The 20,462-nt window shown below is 47.6% G+C and overlaps 1 protein-coding gene across 4 annotated transcripts in view; it reads left to right on the forward strand.

The window, feature by feature from the left end:
- Positions 1 to 20,462, forward strand: part of LOC104147771 (PDZ domain-containing protein 2) — a 213,056-nt gene that overhangs the window by 124,351 nt on the left and 68,243 nt on the right. For 3 of the 4 annotated variants that reach the window (XM_068925089.1, XM_068925090.1, XM_068925091.1), the window contains one exon: positions 19,118 to 19,520. In XM_068925089.1, the coding sequence (XP_068781190.1) occupies positions 19,118 to 19,520 (403 nt within the window). Of the gene's footprint in view, positions 1 to 2,944; positions 2,988 to 19,117; positions 19,521 to 20,462 lie in introns of those variants that run through there. The other variant, XM_068925092.1, reaches the window with a different exon arrangement.

A 20,462-nucleotide genomic window follows, 5' to 3' on the forward strand; every position in this document is an offset into this window, starting at 1 on the left:
GGAGAAACAGAGTTAGAGAAGGAAAGAAGAGCTTCCAGCCTCTGTTCCCTTGCAAGGAACGCGAAAACGTTGCGGTGGGGGAAGAGGGCACGATGCTGTGGGGAAAAGCGATTGGAGAGGAAGGGCAACTTCTAAGCTGGCCAATATGTTGGGATTTTCAAGGGGCAGGAACATCTGGACAGCTGACAACCTCTTTCTCTGCTGTTTGCCAACATGTTTCTATAGAGTCCGTGCCAGAAACTTCTCTGAAGTTCAGGGCTTTAGTCGGCGTCACTACAAGGAGTGTTTTGTGAGGACAATGCTGCCCCTTATCCCCCTTGCCTTCTGGTGGCACGGGCAGCCTAGCCAGCGCTGCTTTTGAGAACGTATAGCGTCTTGCATGAAAAATACAGTGGCTGCGTTAGCAAAGGCGATTCTGCTTCGTCACATGAAATGTGAGATTGGGAACAGCAGATGTGAAGCAACGAAACTGGTACGAATCCAGTCCCTTCACGGTGGTGAGGCTTTGTGTTGCGTTGCCTGCTGCATACGCATCATCATAGGTACGTAAGGGGTAGCTGCAAAATCCAGTAGGACACAACAGGTTTAATCTTGAAGGTTCTTTTGGAGGTTGATAACCATTTTTGTTGGATTTTTAGCCATCCTATAACTTTCATTAATATCTGTATCGTCGTCCTGTACTAAATGCTAACTATTACAGCCTCTAATGTCTTAACAGCTATTCTGTTGAACACCTCTAGACCCCCTGACGTTCGCCTGGCACCGTGCTGATAGGTAACTGGAAACAGTCCTCCAGCACTTCTCAGAATTGGGCCTATCAATATTATATAGTGTTTGCTTCCAATATATGTTACATATGTGTGGGAGCTGTAGTATCTCAGTCATGTTTTATGATTTCATCCCAGTCTAATGCATAAAACATATGGCACTTTTATGGCATCCACATGAGTGGATTTTATGCATATGTGCCTTGTATCTGTATGTGTATATATTTCTGTATCTGATCCATGTGAGAGTAAATATCCCAGCCAAAAAAGAAAAAAAATTCTTGGGAGAATAAGCGCTACCATATTTCAGAGTAAAGGCTTTAGCAATAGGTGGGCTGATTTTAAGGTTTTGCCTGTAACTCATGGTGCTGCTAACGGTGCCTGAGCGTCCAGATAACGCCGGATAAAAATGAGAGGATCCACAGGTGCGTGTTGTGTGATTTTGGTGTTTTTTTGTTTTCAGTACCTCAGTCCTAATGCATAATGGGGGGGGGGGGGGGTTTCATCATCGACGTGGAAACAGGATGTGATGGTGATGAAGATGAATGGGGGTCTCTTGTTTCTGGGGTGCGTGTGGCTGCTTAAGCGTGTGTTATTGTGCTTGGTGACAATTTGTTCAGGTTATCCGCTGCATGTGCGACTTTCATGAGCACGGCAAATGGAGACGGTTTGTTTAGCTGCTTCTCATCCGACTAAATGCCGACAAGTAGAGTCCACAAAGTCCGCTTTGTCTTTGAACAAAAAGGCCTCCAGGTGGGCTTTTTTGATACTGCTGTCTGCAACAAAGTTATGACTGTGATGAATTGCTTTAATTGGGTTAAAAAAACAAAACAAAACAAAACAAGAAACTGGCTGCTGCGGAAGGGTGGCGTTACGGCTGGCGAGGAGGGGAGGCATGCGTGGAAAGCGGCCGTCTCCAGTGGAGCTGGTGGCGAGGACGGGCTGGGCAGAGGCGGCACGTGGCCTCGCTTGGCACGACTTCCCCAAGGGCTGTGACGGAGCAACCGTGGCTCTGAGCCATCCGCGTGCTTCGCCGAGGAAATCCGGCTCTTGCGGGACCGGTGGCAAAGTGCCCGTTGACTTCAGGGGGGTCGGGGTTTGGCTGCTGGAATCGGAGGATCCGTGTGGATTAGGGCAGCCTGAGGGTACGCTGGGTTGCGGTGGCGGTTTTTTTGGAAGACTGAAAATAGCACAGTGCTGCTTTAGCTACAATTTCTGTCCTGTCGGCCTTGCTCCGACATACCTCTTCTCTACGTTAAAGTGCGCGTGGTGGAGTTGCTAGGAGTATGTGTTTCCAGCAAGGATTTCTCTGGCTTTGCATGCAGGCTGTCCAGTGCCCTTCTGCATTGCTAGAGGAGCATGAATGTCCTGCAGTGGAGATGGGATCCAGCCTCCCAGCTTATCCAACGAAGAAATCCTTGTAACTAAATAAAAGGCTTTCTTAAGGAGTATATAGCTGTCCAGATTCTGAATTTATGCTTCTCTGCATGGGATGAGTCACTGTACTGATTTTTAATTTAGCCCCTCTAGATTTGTGTGGCTGCAGCTCGGATTAAACTCTGATCCCGCGTGTGAAAGCAGATGCTGTCATTTGCTCTGCTGCTCTCTTGCTACTTGCAAACAGTTGCTGGTTAGGATAAGGCTGCTGGCTTTTTCTGTGCAGGCAGTAGGCGCAAAATATATGATGGAACGTGCTTGTTTCAATTTACAAGTTGCCACTTGTTATTTTTAAGCAGACGTCCAGTACCTGCTGTCTTATTGGTTGTGTTAGGTTTAATTGAATTCAGTCTTACGTGAAAGCATGCTGACAAGTCCAATCAATACCTTCAGTGAAAGTTTAAAAAGGGAAGGGGAAGGAAATTAGTTATATGGCATGTGTAAGCTACTAATTCAGTGGTTGTGATCATTTGCAATGGGGATTTTTAGTTTTCCTCCTCTGCTGGGACACGCATGAGTTTTATCGCGGTTGGATTGTACTCTGAAATTTAGAAACACAATGTGCAACACGTTTGGAGCAAGAAATGGCAATTCCCTTTTGGGCACAACGGAGCTGGAAGAGCTCTGAAAACTGCTCCTAGTGCTGTGGGTGGGGCAGGTTGGTTTAGTAGGTGGTGGTGAAGCGGAAAGGGGAGGAGGAGAGAAATCCAGTTTTAATGTGAGCTGGAGGCATGCAGGAAGTGCAGAACAGAGCCCTCGTATGCATACCTGCTTTTCTCTCCCGTAAGTAAACCTGGAGAACTGCAGCTAGAGCAGATGAATGAAAGTCGAAAGGGGAAGGAAACTTCTTTTCCTGTGATGCTGTTGCCTTTGATCTTTAAGTAGCGAAGGCTCATCTGCCCAATAAACCCGCTCTGTAAGAAGCAGGGATGGGTAAAAACTCTTGGAATTAAAATTTGTGAGCCTTGCAGTCTGTTTCTCTGAGCTTTGCATATCTTGTGGGGGTTTGTAAACTGTGTATTGCTTTGAGAGCCTGTCTGCATCTAGGAGGGACTGTTTGCCTCTAGCTGATGTGCCCTGTGGATTAAATCAAACAAACCCTTTTCCTGCAAAAGTTGATCTGGAACAGCTGTATGGCTTGTTTGTAGTACAGCGACTATTTTTTACTTCTGTCTTTTTTTTACTGCGGCTTTTGTTTTTGGTTTTGCTGTCTTCCGTTCTGTGTCTGTCTTCCATCCCCTCTCACTCTCTCTCCAGTCTGCTGAATATTCAAATTCTTGATCTGCACACGGGCTAAAAAACTATTACTGCTTTGAACTTATAAATGAAGCAAGTGAATTCCCATATCTATTGTAGAAAAGGAAAATGCTCAGTCTAAAGTATAATTTGGAGCCTGTAGGAAAATGCATCTGAAGAACAGTTTGTGCTAATACTATAGCTGCGGTACCAAAGCACCAGCTCTGTTATCATCAGGAGTATTGCATGTAAGCTCTGTATTTTAATAGTAACTCAGTATGGCTAATTAGTTAGTAGACTCTTTGAAGAAGCTGATGTACTGACTAAACAAGCTCTTTATTTTTTCAAAGCAACTAAAGGCGCTCTTAATTTACAGAGCAGATAGTTGTAAAACTGCCTTTGGTTTGCATGTTGGGAGCCAATATGAGGTCTGAACGTGCTGATTTATTCTGTGTGCTTGCCGCCAAGTTTACGCCAATGCTGTTTGCTAGGAGTGATAGTAATGTGCTTGAGGGAGGTTTCTGGGTCTTTGGTGCAGTAGTGGAGCGGAAATTCGTGCCACTGTGCTTGATGTGTCCGGGAGGAAGATGTCGTGTAACGGATGATCTCATGTGATTGAAATCGGTGGCAGCGCTGCCAATCTTTTCAACGTTTAGAGGCAGGTTCAATCCAATAATGAAGAGCAGCTTTGAGTTTCTAACCAGATGACATGGCTAATCCTGAAGCATGCATAAAGAGGCCATAGTTATTAGGAGATTTGTGGCTTTGAAAGTTCTGATTCCCCCAGTGCAATCTGTTAACGGCAAGGATTTGCGGTAAGTGAATAATAAATGAAAATCATCAGAAGGCTTACAAGGGGATTTCTTGTGACGTGGGGCTGGTCTGCTCCATGACAGAGCTGGAAAAATAATGGGGGTATCCTAAATTTCAGACATCATGGTAATTTGGTAAGACAAGGCTTGCAGACACTTATTCCAACGCCTTGGTTAAGAAAGAAGCTTTCTGTTACGTTGAAGGTCGTATCAGCCAGGGAAGCATGTTAGTGTATTACAGGGGGAGACAATGCATTCATGTTTCCCATCACACTGGGAAATTCAGTCTAAAACGTGATGTATTTGTTGGGACCTATCGCCGTGCTGCAGGGAGACGCGTGCTTAGCCGTGCCGGTCCTGGCTTTCTCATTTGTTCTGCCGTTTTTCTGGCCCCGCAGCAAGGGGAAAGGGCAGCGGTGAGCCCTTTTCCCAGGTGGTGGCGTGGCCTGGAGGGTGCTGCTGGGAGCCGCGTTGGTCTATCCGCTTCGTCGCCCAGCGGCCGTGGCTGGAGCGGGGGAAAGAGCGCCTCTTGTCCCCGTCTCTTCTGCACCATCCCTGCCTTTGTCGTGGCTCGATGCTCTCACACGCGCTCTGTTTTGCTCCCAGCAGCGCTTTAACTGACTCCCCGCAAAGCCTCCGAAGTCTGCCTGCCGCGAGCCGCAGTGCCTCCACGTTTCCGGAGAGCCGGGAGCTGCTGGGGCACTTAGGCAGCCTCCCTCTGTAATTCCCGGTGCCAGGATCCTTTTTTGCCTGCACTCCCCTTCCGGGTGCTGTACCAGGGCCAGGTCCGTTTCTGGACACCGTTGTTCGGAAAGCCAAGGAGGACAGCGCTCCAGAGAGCTGCGCGGCTCCGCTGGGGACCTCTCCTGACCGCGCTGGCAGCTGAGGCGATGTGCCGCGACGTGTTCGGTTACGTGCCTTTGCTTCAGTCGATATACTCCTGGCAGGTCGCTGCGCTGTGATACCCAGGGTCACCTTTTAGGCTTCAGCCTAAGGCTCCATCCCTGCCGTTGTCGCAGTATGCCGGGGGTGCGTGGGTCCCAGGGCTGTCTGTAGGCAAATGTGCTGGGAGGTGAGGTCTTTCAGAGCGATACGGGATGGAGGCAGAGAGGCTACTATCTCTCCATCCTTTTTTATTTTACAAAATTGCTTATATATTTTTCCCTCTCCCGACATGTCTTGTGCTGGGTTACATTTGCCAGTATCTAATGAGGTTGCAACTTGGCGCAAATCCTGACAAATTTTGGCTGCAGGAGCAGCTTGGGAAGCTGATTTGCTGCTAGAAAAAGCCTGTTGTATGAATACTTTCAGAGTTCGGTCCCATCTACTCTCCTGATTATTAAAATAGTGCGCGCTTTCTGTGCTGCGGCTTTGGGCTGTCCTGGCCACTTGAGTAGTTGCTGGTTTTGAAGCCCCTGTTGTGGCTTGTCAGAGGGGCACTTGATATGTTTTTTCGCTGATAGAGCGGTTGCAGCAGGCTGCAAACACTGTGTGTTAAATACAGAACTTTGCTGGGAAAAATGCGTTGGTTGGCAAGTTAAAATCAGCTGTGAGCAGCAATCTGTTGGCCTTCCAAAGAGGGCATGTCTCTGTCTTGCTCGTGTTGCAAAACCAAGTAAAAGTGAAGGAAATGTTTTTGGTTGCTGTCCTGTGTATTCTTCTCCCTTTTGGCCTCCTCCAAACTCAGTGTGGTAAAAACAGAAAGTGAGGATGTAATTAGAAGCTGTTTTACAGTGTGAGCATGCAGGGCAAGAGGCAAACTTAATATAGACAGACACGTGTATCTGGCGTTGCCCAACTTCTGCCTTTGCAGAACTCTCTTGACAGATTCCTAGATGCAGTTCCTATAGTTATTTTTGCAGTGAGAAAAGAGGGTAAAAAGCCCTTTGTCAGCCACCCTGTGAGTGTATTGTAGCCTTGACTCTGTAGCACAGCTCTGCAAGCAGCCCCGGAGCGGAGCGATGGGGTTTGGTGGCGATGGGGTTTGGTGGCGTTAGGCTGGTGCCCTGGGGGTGGTGAGTCGCTCCAGTGCGAGGCGACCTGCTCTGCCTGCGCTGGTCCTGCCTCCGGGAGCCGGGGCATTGTCTAAAATCCGGCTTCTGCTAGCAAGAGCTGGTAGTTGCATTTGTTTGGCTGGTAAACTGCCTCCGTCTGAGAATTTGGAGAATTGCTGAGTTAACTCAGAGCTGAGCATCGGTGACTGAAACGCTTGAAATCAAAGCGATGCGCTTGTCTGGCAGACCGCCCCCCCGCCCCAGCTCTGTCCCCGGGGAGCTCAGGTGGGCGATGTTTGTGCTCCTGGGGATCTGCAAAACTAAAGTAATATAAGCATGTTTTGCCTGTTTTAGAGAGGGCGAGTCCTTTATTCTGGCCAAATGTTGGGAATATCAAAGACGTATTTAAGCAGTGGGAGAGGAAGAGTTTGGTGTCGCTGACGGAAACTGTTGAGCAAGGGAGATGGTGCTTTGTATTGGATTATCGTGGTTAGAGACCTGTCGCAGCGTGTAAAGGAAGCACGGTTCAGCAGGCCCATAGTCAGAACCCAAAGCGGCTCATCCCAGGGATTTACTGTATACACACGCCATTGTTACGGCCAAGAACAAAGTTGCGATGTTAAATAGCTAAATAAACCAGCTGTCCCCGCGGGCTACTGTCCTCAAAGGACAAAAATGTCCTTTGCAAGAATGGTTGGAAATTAAGCGAAGCGTTGATGGCTTTGCTGGGAACGGTAAGGGTCTAAAGAGCGAGTTAGCTTGATCACGAACAGGCCACGAAGCCAATGATGGATAAAGGGTGTCGCTGTGGTCTGAGGGCCTCAGCAAAATGAGCAAACTTGTGCAGAATCCACTCCTTTTCCTTTCTTCCTGGTGCCCCCCAACTTGAGGTTTCCTCATAAAATCCTCATAAAAAATTTGCGTATGCACGTTTAGGCTCTTTTTTTCCTTTCCCTTTTTCTTTCCCTTTTAAAGTTGATTCTAGTGTGGTCAGGTCGCTCACACTTTCAGGCTTTCCCCTGCGCCCACGGAGGGTTAGGGTTCCTTTTGGGTTTGTTTCAGCAGAGAGCTGAGGTTTTCATCTCAAATTCGCATTTCTGGCTTTGTGAGCTTCGTGATCAGATCACAAGATTTGAGGATGCTGAAGGAGTGTGTCCCCTTTGGCAAGGAGGAAGCCGCTCGTGAAATATCTAGGGTTTTTTGGTATCGTGAAGGATCCTGGAAAACGCCAAAGACTGGGTGGTCTTTTGTGGGTGAATAACCTTTGTTGCCAAAACTAACTTCTTCAAGTAAATTTGTGATTTTGTTCTTTCACCTCAACTAGCTGTGGGGTTATTTGAAGCCTGGCCTCTCACTGTTCATAGGGCGCTTCTCAGGAGCTCAAGCAAGCTTGCAAAAGCATTGCAAATAAGTCTTTTCTACCACAATGTACTGCTCCCTGCTGTAAAACTGACCTGATTAAATTTTCTGGCTCTCCCTTTTGGTATTAGCAGACATGCAAAACCTTCGCTTCTCAGTGGAAAAGAGGTACTTTGGGAATTACAGCTGAAGTTGAAACCAAAGGGATGTAGTTTGCCAAAACAATGTTGCAGAGATTTTTTTCATTTAAAATATCATCGCAAAACTTTGTGGCTGGAGTAAAAGCTATTTCAGTGGGACGTGTTTTGTCTTCTCCCTTTTGGACATTTGTGATAATTTCCGTATGGGGGAAAACACAAACAATTTTATCCCAAAGGGGTGGCCTCACCGTGCAGAAATACGAGTGGGGAAGGAGGAGAACATCTCTGTTAGACACAGGTGAAGGGCTTCCCCCATCCTTTCAGCTCCCAGGGATGGGGAGGAGAAGGAACAAGGGATCCGTTAGAGCGGCAGGGAAGGGAGCCGGCTCGCACGCGGCCGATTGCGGGAGGTCCCTGTGGAGGGCGGCTGCAGCCCGCTAGCCAGGTGGGAGCTGGCATCAGCCAGGAGTCCTGAGGCCGCGTGGCTCCGTGCCCGAGTTTGCAAGCCCTGATGCTAACACAGCTCCGTGGCTGCCGCGCCCTGGGGCGGCCCGTGGCTCATCCGTCACGTTGGTCTTTGCGGTTTTGCACAAACGGGGATTGTTGCATTCATCGGCAGAGTTTGTTGCAGGGCTCCTAAGAGTAAAAGCCATCCCCTTGTGCTACCTTTGTGCAAAAAGCTTGGATTATAGTGAGGAATATCTCCCATGCTTAACTTCTCATTCAATTTTGAGTACAAACCGTTTCTCTCAGGTTAAATCTGCTCCCAGCTGTCACTGTTGCCTAGGGTGATTGGAAACCAGAGGCAAAATTAGATAAAAAGAATTGCAAGGAGGAATAAGAAAAGATGTGAGCTAGATGGCTAAAAGATGTGGAAATAAGTTGATTTTGAGGGGGTGTGATTCTAAAATAGCAGAGACCAAAAGCGTTGAGAGCCCTGGGAAATGAAGTGGCAAGGTGTGGGCACTCCTGATGAAGTGGCAGAGACGTTGCGGTTTGCCTATACTTTGTACGTGGGTCGTGTGTGGGTCACACAGGAATGGCTTGTGACCTGTTTCCTTGTTTCTTAATGTGAGGCATGTGTTTTTCAGTTTTACAGTTTGTTTCACATTTTACAAATGGGAACTTGTTTGGGCTTTCCAGTGTGGAGCGAGCCTTATACCTTGGAAGGTGCAGAGCAAAAAAGAAATGTTGCTCCTATGTAAGACTGATGGTTGTCAAACAGATAACACTTGACGAAAATCAATCTGCAGTAAAGTAAAATGCTTATTTTGATGTACTCTCTCAATTTGAAAGTCAAAGTTCAAATCTCAGATATTCTAATAAAGAGGCATTGGTTTTCCAGAGTGCTGCTCTGTAACTTTCTGCAACTGCTGCAGAAGGTGAACATGCCTTTATTTGTATTCCAGTGCGTGTTCTGCATGCTCTGCAAACAAGCCTTGGCTGCTGGCTGGGCCCTTGTGCTTCTTGTGAAGCAGAAAATCATGCGTGGGCCTAATTAGATGATAGTCCTGGTCTTTGCAAACGTCCCTCAGATGAATAATTGGAGGATTCTCTCGTAAGAATTACCGGCATGGAGCGATTAGCCAGTGCCTGCGTTAGGAAGTAAGCGTAGCATTAAAAGGGAGTGGGCCAGTAGGGTGAAACCGTTTGTGCTGAGACCTGACCTCCATGCTGCGTGTATTTTGGGGGTTACTTTGGATTAGCTCTGATGTGGTCCCAGGGACTGAACGAACGCCTGTGGGCTTTCAGCTGGAGAGCATGGCGTAGCCACTCGAGTGCACTGAGTGTGCTCCTGGCCCACATCAGCCTGTTAAATTTCATCTGAAAAGCACCTAGTCTGTGTGCTTGGCGACTGCTCCGCTGTGCAAACCAAAGCGCAGTAACAAGGGAAAGGAGATTTGCTTCAAAAGCGTGCCCTTGATTTGAACTGAAATGCCAAAGTAGACAAACCCTATCAGTGGCAGCCCTTGGCCATGGGGCTAGCAGGCCCCCTGCGGACTGAACTTTCTCCTTTCTTCTCAGTTTTCGGCCACTTTCGTGGATTTAGAAGGATGACTGCAGTCATTCACCCTTGTGTTGCAGGTGCGTTACCAAGTCACGTGAAGCAGCCGAGTCTGTCTGGACTTGCCCTATCCTCCAAGGGAGGGTGCATCCACCTCTGGGCTACAACAGGAAGAAGGTGGGTTGACACCTTCTTTGGCAAAAGCACAGAGGAGGTGTAAAATTCGACCTTTCTCAACGTCCTCAAGAAAAGAACCAGTAGGGCAGAGTTTGACCAAACAAAAGGCTTCTGGTACTCGTGTAGCCTGGATCTTCGAGAGTGTAAGTGTCTTCAAAAGTCATTGTGGTGGGAGAGAATGACTCTGAGCAGCAGGAACACAGCATGAATCAAGGAATATTTGTAGGTGCTAATGCCTAGTTGTAGTTCCATCTTATTTTGCCTTGTTGCTGCACCAAAGGTAAAAAGCTAGTATTTACCATTTTGAAGTGATAACTAATCATTTTGAATTGCTCAGTTTTCTGGTAGCTGAAAATGATATTTGTAAACATGGCCATGCCTCCAGCTAGATGTTTGTTTGCAGCAGAGCTATGAACTAACAAATTGGAGCATTCAGCGTCATGATAGTTTGACTGAATTAGACCACTTCTGTTTGTGTTCTCTGCTGCCAAATCCATAACAAACATCATTTGTCTCTTTAATCCTCATTCTGCTGTCTGTAGCACCCAAACCCTGAAAGCAGTGTGTACTTCTGTCTGTCAGGACTTCTCGATGAAGTCTTGGGCGCTGCATGTTTTGTAGGATCAGGTCCTTTGTAAAGCTTGAGTACAAAGTCTCTGCAGTATAAATGCAATGTCACTCCTGTGTTCTGCTAAGACAGCCAGTAAATCATTAAATCCCAAAGGACTGTATGTTATTCCCAGGGGACAGATGACTGCAATTCCATAATCTGTTACCGATACCTTTAGGATGTCTGTCAGAGCTCTGGGGGTTTCCTAGGCATGGAGGAGTTGCTGTCCAGCTCCTAGACTCATCCCCTTGAGACGTTACACTGTGGGGATGGTAGGGAAAAGGCTCAGGGTGTCTGTCCGCGCCCTTTGTCCGTGTGCTTGATGTTTCGGAGTTCCCCTACTCCGCTGCTGGTCCTTTCTTGTCGCTCTCCCAAAGTGCTGGATGTGCTTCTGGGGAAGAGTCTCTGCAAGGTACAGGGCAGAAATGTGTTTTTGCGTTGTGCCAGCATAATTGCAATGATTCTAATCTCTCTCCTTTCTGCACCTGAGATGGGGATGTGATTCACCTGGTCTTCATCACTTTTGTGAGGATGCCTATCCCTTTAATTTTAGAAACCAAAGGTGTTAATGTCAGGAAGCCGAAGCAAGGCAGTACTTCTGTCTGGAATGTGTGTGTGACTCCCTTCCCTTAGGCCGTCTCCGTGGACGCTCTTTCATCCGGCGTGAGTGAGTGCTACTGAGGGACGCGGAAGTGCAGCCCCCTGCCCACCTCCAGCCACTTGATTTTCTTGCCGTGCCCATGCAAGCGCGGGTGTGCCCGCCGCGGGCCGGGTCGGAGGGCTGGGCTGGGTTAAAACTCCCTATCTTGAGGTTGGAGTTTTTGAATGTTTGTTTTTGGCTGGGTTCATTTTAAGCTGGATCATTTTCCTCGTTGGGTTCGTTTGGGCTGTTGCCCAGATGTTTGCGCCAGCACCAGAGCAGGATGTGGGGCAGGAGGAAGGCTGCCATCTCCTTCGGTGATCCCAGATATAAGGTGTTTGTGAAACTGTGGCACTTAAAGTCCAAGGGCTTCACCATCGTAGGCCTTGCAGCAATTCTGCGGGATAAGGCATGTTATTGGCCCTGTTTGTTTTCCTGGAAGACTTGCCCGGGGCGCCACAGGAGGTCTGGAGCGCAGCGAGGGAAGAGGAGTTCAGTTCTCCCAAATTCCTGGCCACATCATTGCATCAAGACTGGGTAGCATAAGGTATCACACCCAACTTCAGTCACGGTCCCATGTCGCAAGGCCTCGCTGAATGTTACGTTCCCGTGAAGCAGCAAGGAGGCAGCGAGCCCACAGAGACACAGCAGCACTCCTTTGCACCCTTTTCGCCCTTTTTGAGGATTGGCGATGTCACGGTGATCCTGTGCGAAGCGGTCCTGCCTCGTGCCTCGTTCCACTGGCCAGAGGTGCGTTTCCGCAGGGGCTGTTGTCCCTCCTCTTTGCAAACTTCAGCGTTGAAGCATTTGTTCCTATTAAGTTCTTGCTGGTTTAGCTCCTCTGTTGAACGAATGAAGATCGGACCTTGCCCTGGGGGCTCGCTGCTAGTGTCGCTTCTCTCTGAGTTGCTGTTGTTGTGCTGTGTTGTGCACGCTGACACCGGCCAGCTTGAACACCACCACTGTGAGCACGAACACAGTATCACGCTCCTAGCTGCTAGCAGTTTTAATCTAGAGGAGGATTAGGTCTAGCCAGCGCCGAACGTGGGCAGGGCGTGCTTATATTGGCTTAGAAAAGGCTGTGGAAATATACCTTGAAATTTAACTTCAAAACTTATTGTTCTTCAAAATTTCAGTGGGTCTAATTGCATTCCTCGCTATAAATTTGATGGTGAAAAATGCATCACAGGTTTTTTTTTAAAAAAAAAAAAAAAAAAAAAAGGAATTCAGAGTTTTGTTTCTCTTGAAAGCCAGCACTTTGGTCTTCCTGAAAAAAGCTGGTACTGCCTGGAGAGCTGCAGCTAATGTGAGACTGCAGGAAGTGCTGCTTATTCTTGGCAATGAGCTGATGCCTCTGAATTGTTTGCCCTCAGAAGGGAAGTGGGAGCCCAGACTGTTTGAATCAGCTCCGTGGATGTTTTTCGTGTCTTGCTCCACGACTGACTTTTCCCATGCTGTTTCTTCGCTTCCCCCCTGCTTATTAGCGCAGGAGGAGAACATTGCATCCCTTGTTGTGTGTGTCATCACACGCAGAGCCCAGGACAGGAAAGGGCTTGTAGGTGGTGAGACGCTGAACTGAAAACTCCCTGGCTCGTTCCTGGTGTGCCGTAGCTGCCCACAGGAATATGTTCAAGCAGCAGCCAGCTCTACCAGCGCAGTTGGTTTCTACTGAGATAAACTATTCTGGGAGAGCAGGGTCCCCTGGGGAGGCAGAGGAGGTGTGACGGCAGAGACGGGGTGGCAGTGGGTGTCCTGGCGGACATGCCACCCTGAGGAGGTGTGCCCCCAGCCCAGCCCTGCAGTGAACCTGCTTGCGAGGTGGCGAGGGAAAGGGTTGACCGGGTCTTTGGAGCGTGCTGATCCTCCTCTTCGACTGCATGCATTAATGGTGACTTGAATCCTGCCCAGAGACCTAGAAATCATTGTCCTAGAGAACAACGAGCTTGAACGGTATCCCTGTGGTGTTTACCAGATCTGTGCTCGATGGGCTGGGTGCTTTCACACGTGGTGGTGGCAGCGGGGTGAGGGTTTGACGGGGAGGCATGTGCTCTTAGATCTGTCACTATCTGCTAGTCATTGGAGTTATGTGCCCCGTATTACCTGAAAACCAAGTTAGATCATTTGCCTCTATCATGGAGAGGCAGTTTGTTAATTTTAGCTTTTAAATCCCCTTTGGGTCCATATGTTTAGTTCTGTTAGGAACCACTCTGCCCTGTATCTTTCCAGCCTGGAGATTAAGTTTCAAGAAGTTTTACCATATCACAGTCTTTTGGAGAAGAGCATAAAAATTAGCAGCCTCTCTGTCCTGCTAAGGACATTACGGGTCCCCAGACGTCCTAGGTAGAGGCTCTAAAAGCAGCTGCCTCGGCTGAAATTTTTTCTTCTTGCTCTGGTGAACTATGTTATATGGCAGTTGGCTGGCTATCAGTGATATTCTGTGTATATAATTTCCAAAATATTTTCTGATCTATTGGGATGAAAGGTTCTGTAGAGATGCAAAAGAGTGCCATTATTATAAAATAAACATACTTCAATATTTCTGATCCTAAAGTAAATCCAGATGTTTTCTGGTGGCTGCTGGGCCTGCTTTGGGTTTTCCTTCTCTCTGTGTGACCATCTGTATTTGTTCCAGTGTCACTGCGTTAGCTTTGAGATGTGATGTGACACAATTTGTTGCAGCATGTTCTTGTCAAGTCTGGAAACCTTTGTATTTTATACAGACACACACACACACACACACACACACACATACACGTGCACACATATAAATATAAAATGAAAAGAAGACTGACTTTACCCTAAAACACCATTTCTGAGTCTAACACCTCACATACATGCCGAGGAACTTGGAATAAACTCAGCAAGTTTATCAGTTTATATAATCGCTACAATCAGTTCAGCGGTGTTGGGGAGAAATGGGATTTGGCTGTGGAGCTCAAAATAGTCTCAGAAGGAAGAAGCAGATGTGTGCTTCTCTTCATAGTTCTGATAGAAAGGGAGTATTAAATGACCCTTAATACCAGCCACCAGTTGCACTTTCTAACATGTGGCTGAACTTTGCAAGAGGTAACCCTACAGCACTCTTTAAAGGGTAAAACAATTTTTCCTTAGTTTTGAAAATTACTAACGTTTTCATGGTTTCTCTGCTACAGAGAAGAACAAGTCTGCCTCACTGCTTGAGGCTGATATTTCATATAGGCAGATATTTTACCATAGCTAACACTAGAGTGAGATCAGAGCAGTAAAAACAGCCAGGTGGTCGTTGTATCTGGGCCCAGAAATGTTTCAGAGACGTTTTGGAGCTTGCTTGGGGAGCTGCCGCTGAAATACCGAGGCCTAACGTTCGTCATCCCTTCCAGGGGCGTCTTGGTGTCCATCACCCTGGTGCCTTGGTGGTTGTTGTGATCTTTGGTAGTTTCCTGTCTGAATGTGAATTTGGATTGGGTTTCCCTGTGCTTCAGCCTTTGTGGTGCTTTTCCCGAATTCCACGTCTGACTGTCCCCAGCCTGGCCTGTGACTGCCGCAGGTAGGCTTCTCTGCCGCTGCTGTTGTCGCAGAGGACGCGGTGAGTCTCTGCTGCTGCATCCTGCTGTGCTGCGGTAGGGCTTTCCTGGGCATCAAGTACTGCGCGGGGCTTTGAGATGCTCAGCTGGGGAGGCCCTGGGGAAACATGGAGCACGGGAGCCCTAGCAGTAGTTACTCACGTAGGATGGGGCAACGTCCTGCTAGTAAAACACATTATGGAAAGGAGTTGCGAGGCTTGCCTGTAAGGGATTTCCTTGCTATGTAAGGGGAGGGGATACAAGACAGCCTTTTCCTAACACAAAAGTACTCCTGCGTGTTTGCTTGGCAGCTGGCCTCTTGAGAGCAGGGAAACCAGCTTGCCCAGCTGTGCCGAGGGCATTGACACTAGCCTGCAAACGGGCAAATACAAAAATCATGGGCAGGTATTTTGCTGGTAAAGCGTTCTGTTTTGGTTACTAAACTTAATAGGGTTACTAAACTTAATAGATGTATTGTGAGTTGGTAAAATCTCTTGCATTCTTAAAATCAATGATAATAGGATTTGTTACATGTAGTCATTCACCGGTATTAGGAGTAGCTTGCCAGGCTTTTTAGTTGCTTTATAAGATCCAGGGCTTTTCCTGAATCTTACTCCATCCCCTACCAACCAAAGAGGGGGAGAGGAGGCCGAAAAACAGTTGTGACTAACAGTCTTAGTTTCCAATAAATCGGATCAATTGAAGTTGCGTTAGAGATACTTTTGTGCCGTGCGTTTTCTCCTTCCCAGCTGAAGACAGTGTTCAAAATAACTAACAACTTCCAGGTAGAAGTTGATTCTCCAAATCTGTATCAGCTCTGATCTCGGCCCGCCTGAAACCGATGTGGTGTACCGATTTCTGATGTCTCCAAGTGCTCTGTAGGGGCCAAATCCAGGAAAAAGCTTGTCTGCCTTGCACACGTTAAAAACTCTGAGAAGTGGAATTTTGGGTCCTGTCTAGCTTTTGCACAGTTTTCTGCAGTCTAGAGGCTGTACAAATATGCTTTATTGAATCCAGCTTTTTCTTGCCTTCTGGCATAAGATGTTCCTGGATTGATGGAAAGTAATGAAAAATCTGCGGATTTTCACTCATCTAATACAACCTTTCCTGTCTTTTGTCTTGCACTTAGAGCCTCCTGGGCTTTCTTAAGGTTTTTTGGCTTCTTTCTTAAATAAGAAAAGAAATAGCAAAGGAAAAATAAGCCGACTAAGTAGGCAGCGTATTCTTAGCACAACTTAAGAGAGCCTTGGATTGCTTGGTTAACAGCCCTGCCTAGGGAAGGGAGGGAGCAAATGACCACAAATGCTTGCAATATTAGTTCCCTGTCTTGTAATGTAAGTTCAGTGTTATACCATTATTGGTTTTCCAACATGGGATGCCTGGTCTTTGGCTCAAAACAAACTCTGAGATAACGATACCACTTATTGCATCACTGATACCCATCCTTACAGCAGCTGGATCTACCCCGTCCTGAAATATCTGACATCGGCTGGGGTACGTGGTCATTTACTGCCATTCAAAGGTAGTTGCTCACTGACCCAGAGAATGCTTTTCTTTTTTTCATGGAGAATTATTGTGTGCTTTGAACTGCCTAGAAGTACTCAGGAAGACATAAAAGCATGAGTTACTACAGGCTGCACGCCTGGAACTTGTAGGCCATCTCGACATATGGAGTAAATCAGTGTGGCTCCACTGACTTCAGTGCTGCTGCATCTATTACTGCTGGCTGTGAACCCTGCTCCAGACTTTGGGCTTGATACTCTGCGGCCAGCGGACAGAAAAAAGGAGCTTCCATCTTACCTTTACATAACTTTACATTTATAAACAGAATGAATGTGCTACAGTGGGAAATGAAATAGTAAATTATTTTTTCCTGTGTAAGACTGCTTTATTTGAGACATTCAGTAACTTACCTCTCTTTCATTCCACATAGTTCCTAAATCAAATATCTGACAAATGCATGCACTTGATTACTGGCACTCAAAAGTACATCAGCGATTAGTTCAGAGATAGAGATCTGTGTTTTAAGAACAACCTGCATACATGCACCTGCCCAAAAACAAGTCAGGCAGAACTGACTCTGCACAAAAACAGGGTGGGCAGCACCTATGTGAACCACAGGACTATTGGAAGAGGAGCTGCTTTTCTGCTTCCGTGCGCCAGGAGAAGCAATGCTATCAGGCTTCATGTGTGATGGATCAGAGTGCAGTGGTATTGCTGCAAGCAAAAGTCATGAATTTTAATCAGCTTTACTGGCTGCCTTGAAATCTGAGTTGAAAGATGAATGTGAAAAACAGGCAGCCCATATTGTTTCTGGAACAAAACTGCCCATTTTCTGTTGATTAGAAGATTTTTTTCTTTTAAGTTGATAATCAGAAGTACTTCCATCTTAGTTCTGGACTTGTTTTAAGCTAACCCTTTAGGTCCTGTCTTCCCTCGGCACCTTGCTGAGTGCAGTGTCACCTCATGGCCACCTAGATAGCTGACCATGGCTGCAGAGACTTTCCAGCCAACAGGGCTCCTTGGCTGTCTGTTTTGAGATGTTTTTTTTTTTTTTTTAAATCATTAAAAATATTTAAATAAAAACCAAGTTTTGCCTGGTGAAAACTGTTGAGTGTATTGTCCTGGGAGTTGAACTGCAGTTTCTGTTCTTTGGGGAGATTTGGCAGAGCCCATGTGTCTGTCCTTCAAGTCTGTTACCCCAGGGCTGTTTTGAAGGCTACATAGTTGTTATCTTCGTTCAGGAATGAGTCTTTCTAATCAGATGTAAGCTGATTGTAATGTTTTCTGGTGGGGACATGTAAGCTTTGGGAAGAACTGGACTGAAACTACCAGCTAACATCTGTGGACAAAACGCACACCCGTCGTAGGTTATTTTCAGTCACTCCCAGGCTGGTCCAGATTACTTTCAGTAATTAAAGAGTGTTTTCTTCACTCCTCTGTACAGAAGTTTGCTTCAGGGGTTATCATAGCTGCTTTTCCTGTTTTGCCGTAAGTCACCTCTATTCAGGCATAATTTTCAGGGACTGTGTTTAAGACTAACCAACCCTTTAAGAAAGGAGAGAGGAAAATTTGCGCAGAAGCTTCAAGTAAGGGGGAAAAAAAGATGGAAGACCCCTGAATTTTTCTCCTCCTCTTTCAACCAAAACTGCTCTATTATTTTCTCTTAGGATCCCTTATGATTTAACTCCACACCTACTTTCCCATCTCTGGTAGCTGTAGGTTCACCAACTGCTCCATATTAGTGAAACGTTTGTTGCAGCTGCAGCAGACGCTTACTTGATGCTCTTGGGAATTCTTGCAGCTTTTGCTAGTGAGAAAGGCAATGTATTTTGGGGGCCTAAATTAGTGTGAAAGGGCACATACAAACCTGCTAAGTACAAATTCCAGCTTGTTTGTGCTCTTGGTAGGCTACGCCCTTGGCTCAGAACCCAGATATTTCAAGAATTTGGGTTGAGGTATATGCGCTCTCAAAAGAGACATGAAGTTAGATTCCCCTTTTGCATCAATGGGTGCAGTTTCTTTAAGGTCACCGGGTATTTGCTTGAAACAGAAATGTCAGTTCCTTTAAGGCATGTTCAAAGCCTGCGGGAGGGGAGGTGATGTTTTGCTGCAGTGCTGGAAACCTCGTGGCTTGCTCCTTCCACAGCTGAGATGACATAGCTCTTACTTTGATTGGAGTATGCTTACTCTGAAGGAAACCCACCTTATTTCCATGTCCGTTTACTGGAGCCAGTACGCCTTCATTTGTAGTGCCACGCTTTGCTGTACTGAGGCCACTGGAGCTATGCCTGCTTACCCCAGTGGTGGTTTTTCTTTTCCCCCCCGAGGCCTTCAAAGCCTGTATGTATGCTGAAGCAGAAGATTAGTTCCTCTAAGGAGGGTCATTTCAGATGCAATAGCTCTATGGGCTGCTGCACAAACGAAGCCTGCCTGATTTTCCTTTCTAAATCTCTACTTACTTATTTTATTCTCCACTGGAAACCCGCTCTGCTTTGCTTTGCGTCATCCACTTTTTTGTGTTGCTGTGACACAGGTCTTGAGGTCAGAGTGGTGGAAACCAGTTTGGTGGGTGGTGTGTACCAGTTGTCATATAATGCCCGAATGAGATCGGCCTGAGCGAACGTGCCTGGCGTTGAGTGCTGTTTGCCGAGCAGCGTCTGCGGTCGCTCCGAGCTCCCCTGCGCGTCTGCGCTGCTTAGAAAATCTGATACCGAATGAAAAGAGCATTTGCTGATGCCCCCAGGTGTCCTAATATATCCTGGTAGCCAGTTAGTTGGGGCTGCTCAGAGGGTGCCTGGGTACCCAGCGGCGCGTCTTGCCGTCGGCGGGGTGCACCGTGGGCGTCACGGGGCAAGCTGTGCTTGTCCTAATCCGTGCTTGTCCCTTCCCCTGCAGTTACTTGGCTGAGCAGTGCTGGAATGGCGGCTTCGTCTACCTGATCATGCTGCGCCGCATCAAGCGCAAAGCCCCTCTTCCTCCCTCCAACGGCAACAACGGCAACGGCTGTGACCCCAAGGCGAAGCCGGGCCCCGAGCCGAGCGACAGAGCTGCCCAAAATGGGAAAAGAACGAGGAAGTTTGGCGTCATCACCAGAACGCCAGGCGGCAAGGAGAGCAAGGAGAAGGCCAGCTCGGAGCCGGGCAACGGGCACTGCACCCCGATGGAAGTGGAGGCTCCTCAGCTGGAGTCGCCCGAGGCGGAAAGCAGCGTGGAGGAGCAGTTCTGCAGCTTGGGGGGACAGCACCGGTCCCGGCTGTCGGATGGTGGGGTGCCTGACGTGAGCGACCAGTCTGCCCAGGTATGCTTCTTTGGGTTTTTAAAAGCAGCAGCAGGTATGCCCATGACTTAAGGGCTTTTCTTGGGCAGCTGCCCCCATCCCTTTGGATGCAGGCATCCGAACCGTGTGGCCTTCGGTCCTCAGGCTGAACCTCTGCGCCCGGGAAGCCAGTGGGGCCCTGAGCCTCAGGTAGGCTCTCTCAGAGCTGGCGTGGGGTGCAGAAACAGGGGGAGGAGGATTTGGGCATTAAATAATAATTGTGAGGGGCCTCTCTCACGTTACGTCTGTGACGAAGGGAGAAGATTGCTTAGTTATCAGAGCTATCAGCCTTAGCTTCGGGATCTCTTTGGCTTGAAACAACTGATGACGTTATGACACTGCAGCGGGAAGCGTCAGCGGAGGACGGTCGTTTCGTTCTTTGAGGCTTCGTGTTTAGCGTTGTCTGAGCTCTACAGGCCGTTAAAGCTTAGGTTAAAACTGGAATCAAAAGCTTCCTTTTTGAAGGGAAAGGGAGTCAGCAGAAGACCACGGGCCATTTTTTAGCTTGTGTTACAGGACTTGTTTGGAAAATGTTTAGAGATCCCGTGGAAGCTGCTGTGAATTTTACTCTGTGTTGATGAGACGGACAGTTTGTCAATGTTTGGGACAACAGTGGGACAGGGGCTTTTACCGCTTCTCTCTCCATCCTAATGGAGATCGTGGGGTTTGTTGCCTGGCTGGAATTTCAGCATTGCTGCGTGCAGAAAAATAACCCGAGTCTTGATCAGATTTCACTATGCATCTATCACCAGAAGAGCTGTTTGCCAAACTTTCCAAAGACGCTGATAGTATAAACAGATGGATGCTGCTGTGCTAGGCTGGGGACTTGCTGCAACAGCTGGTTTTGTTTTTAAAACTACAAAGCTGGTAATACAGCAGTGTGAGTGTATGTCATATCACTAAATTGTGTTGAACAAAGGTGTG

This window comes from Struthio camelus, chromosome W (assembly GCF_040807025.1).
Source record: "Struthio camelus isolate bStrCam1 chromosome W, bStrCam1.hap1, whole genome shotgun sequence".
Taxonomy (NCBI): Eukaryota; Metazoa; Chordata; class Aves; order Struthioniformes; family Struthionidae; genus Struthio; species Struthio camelus.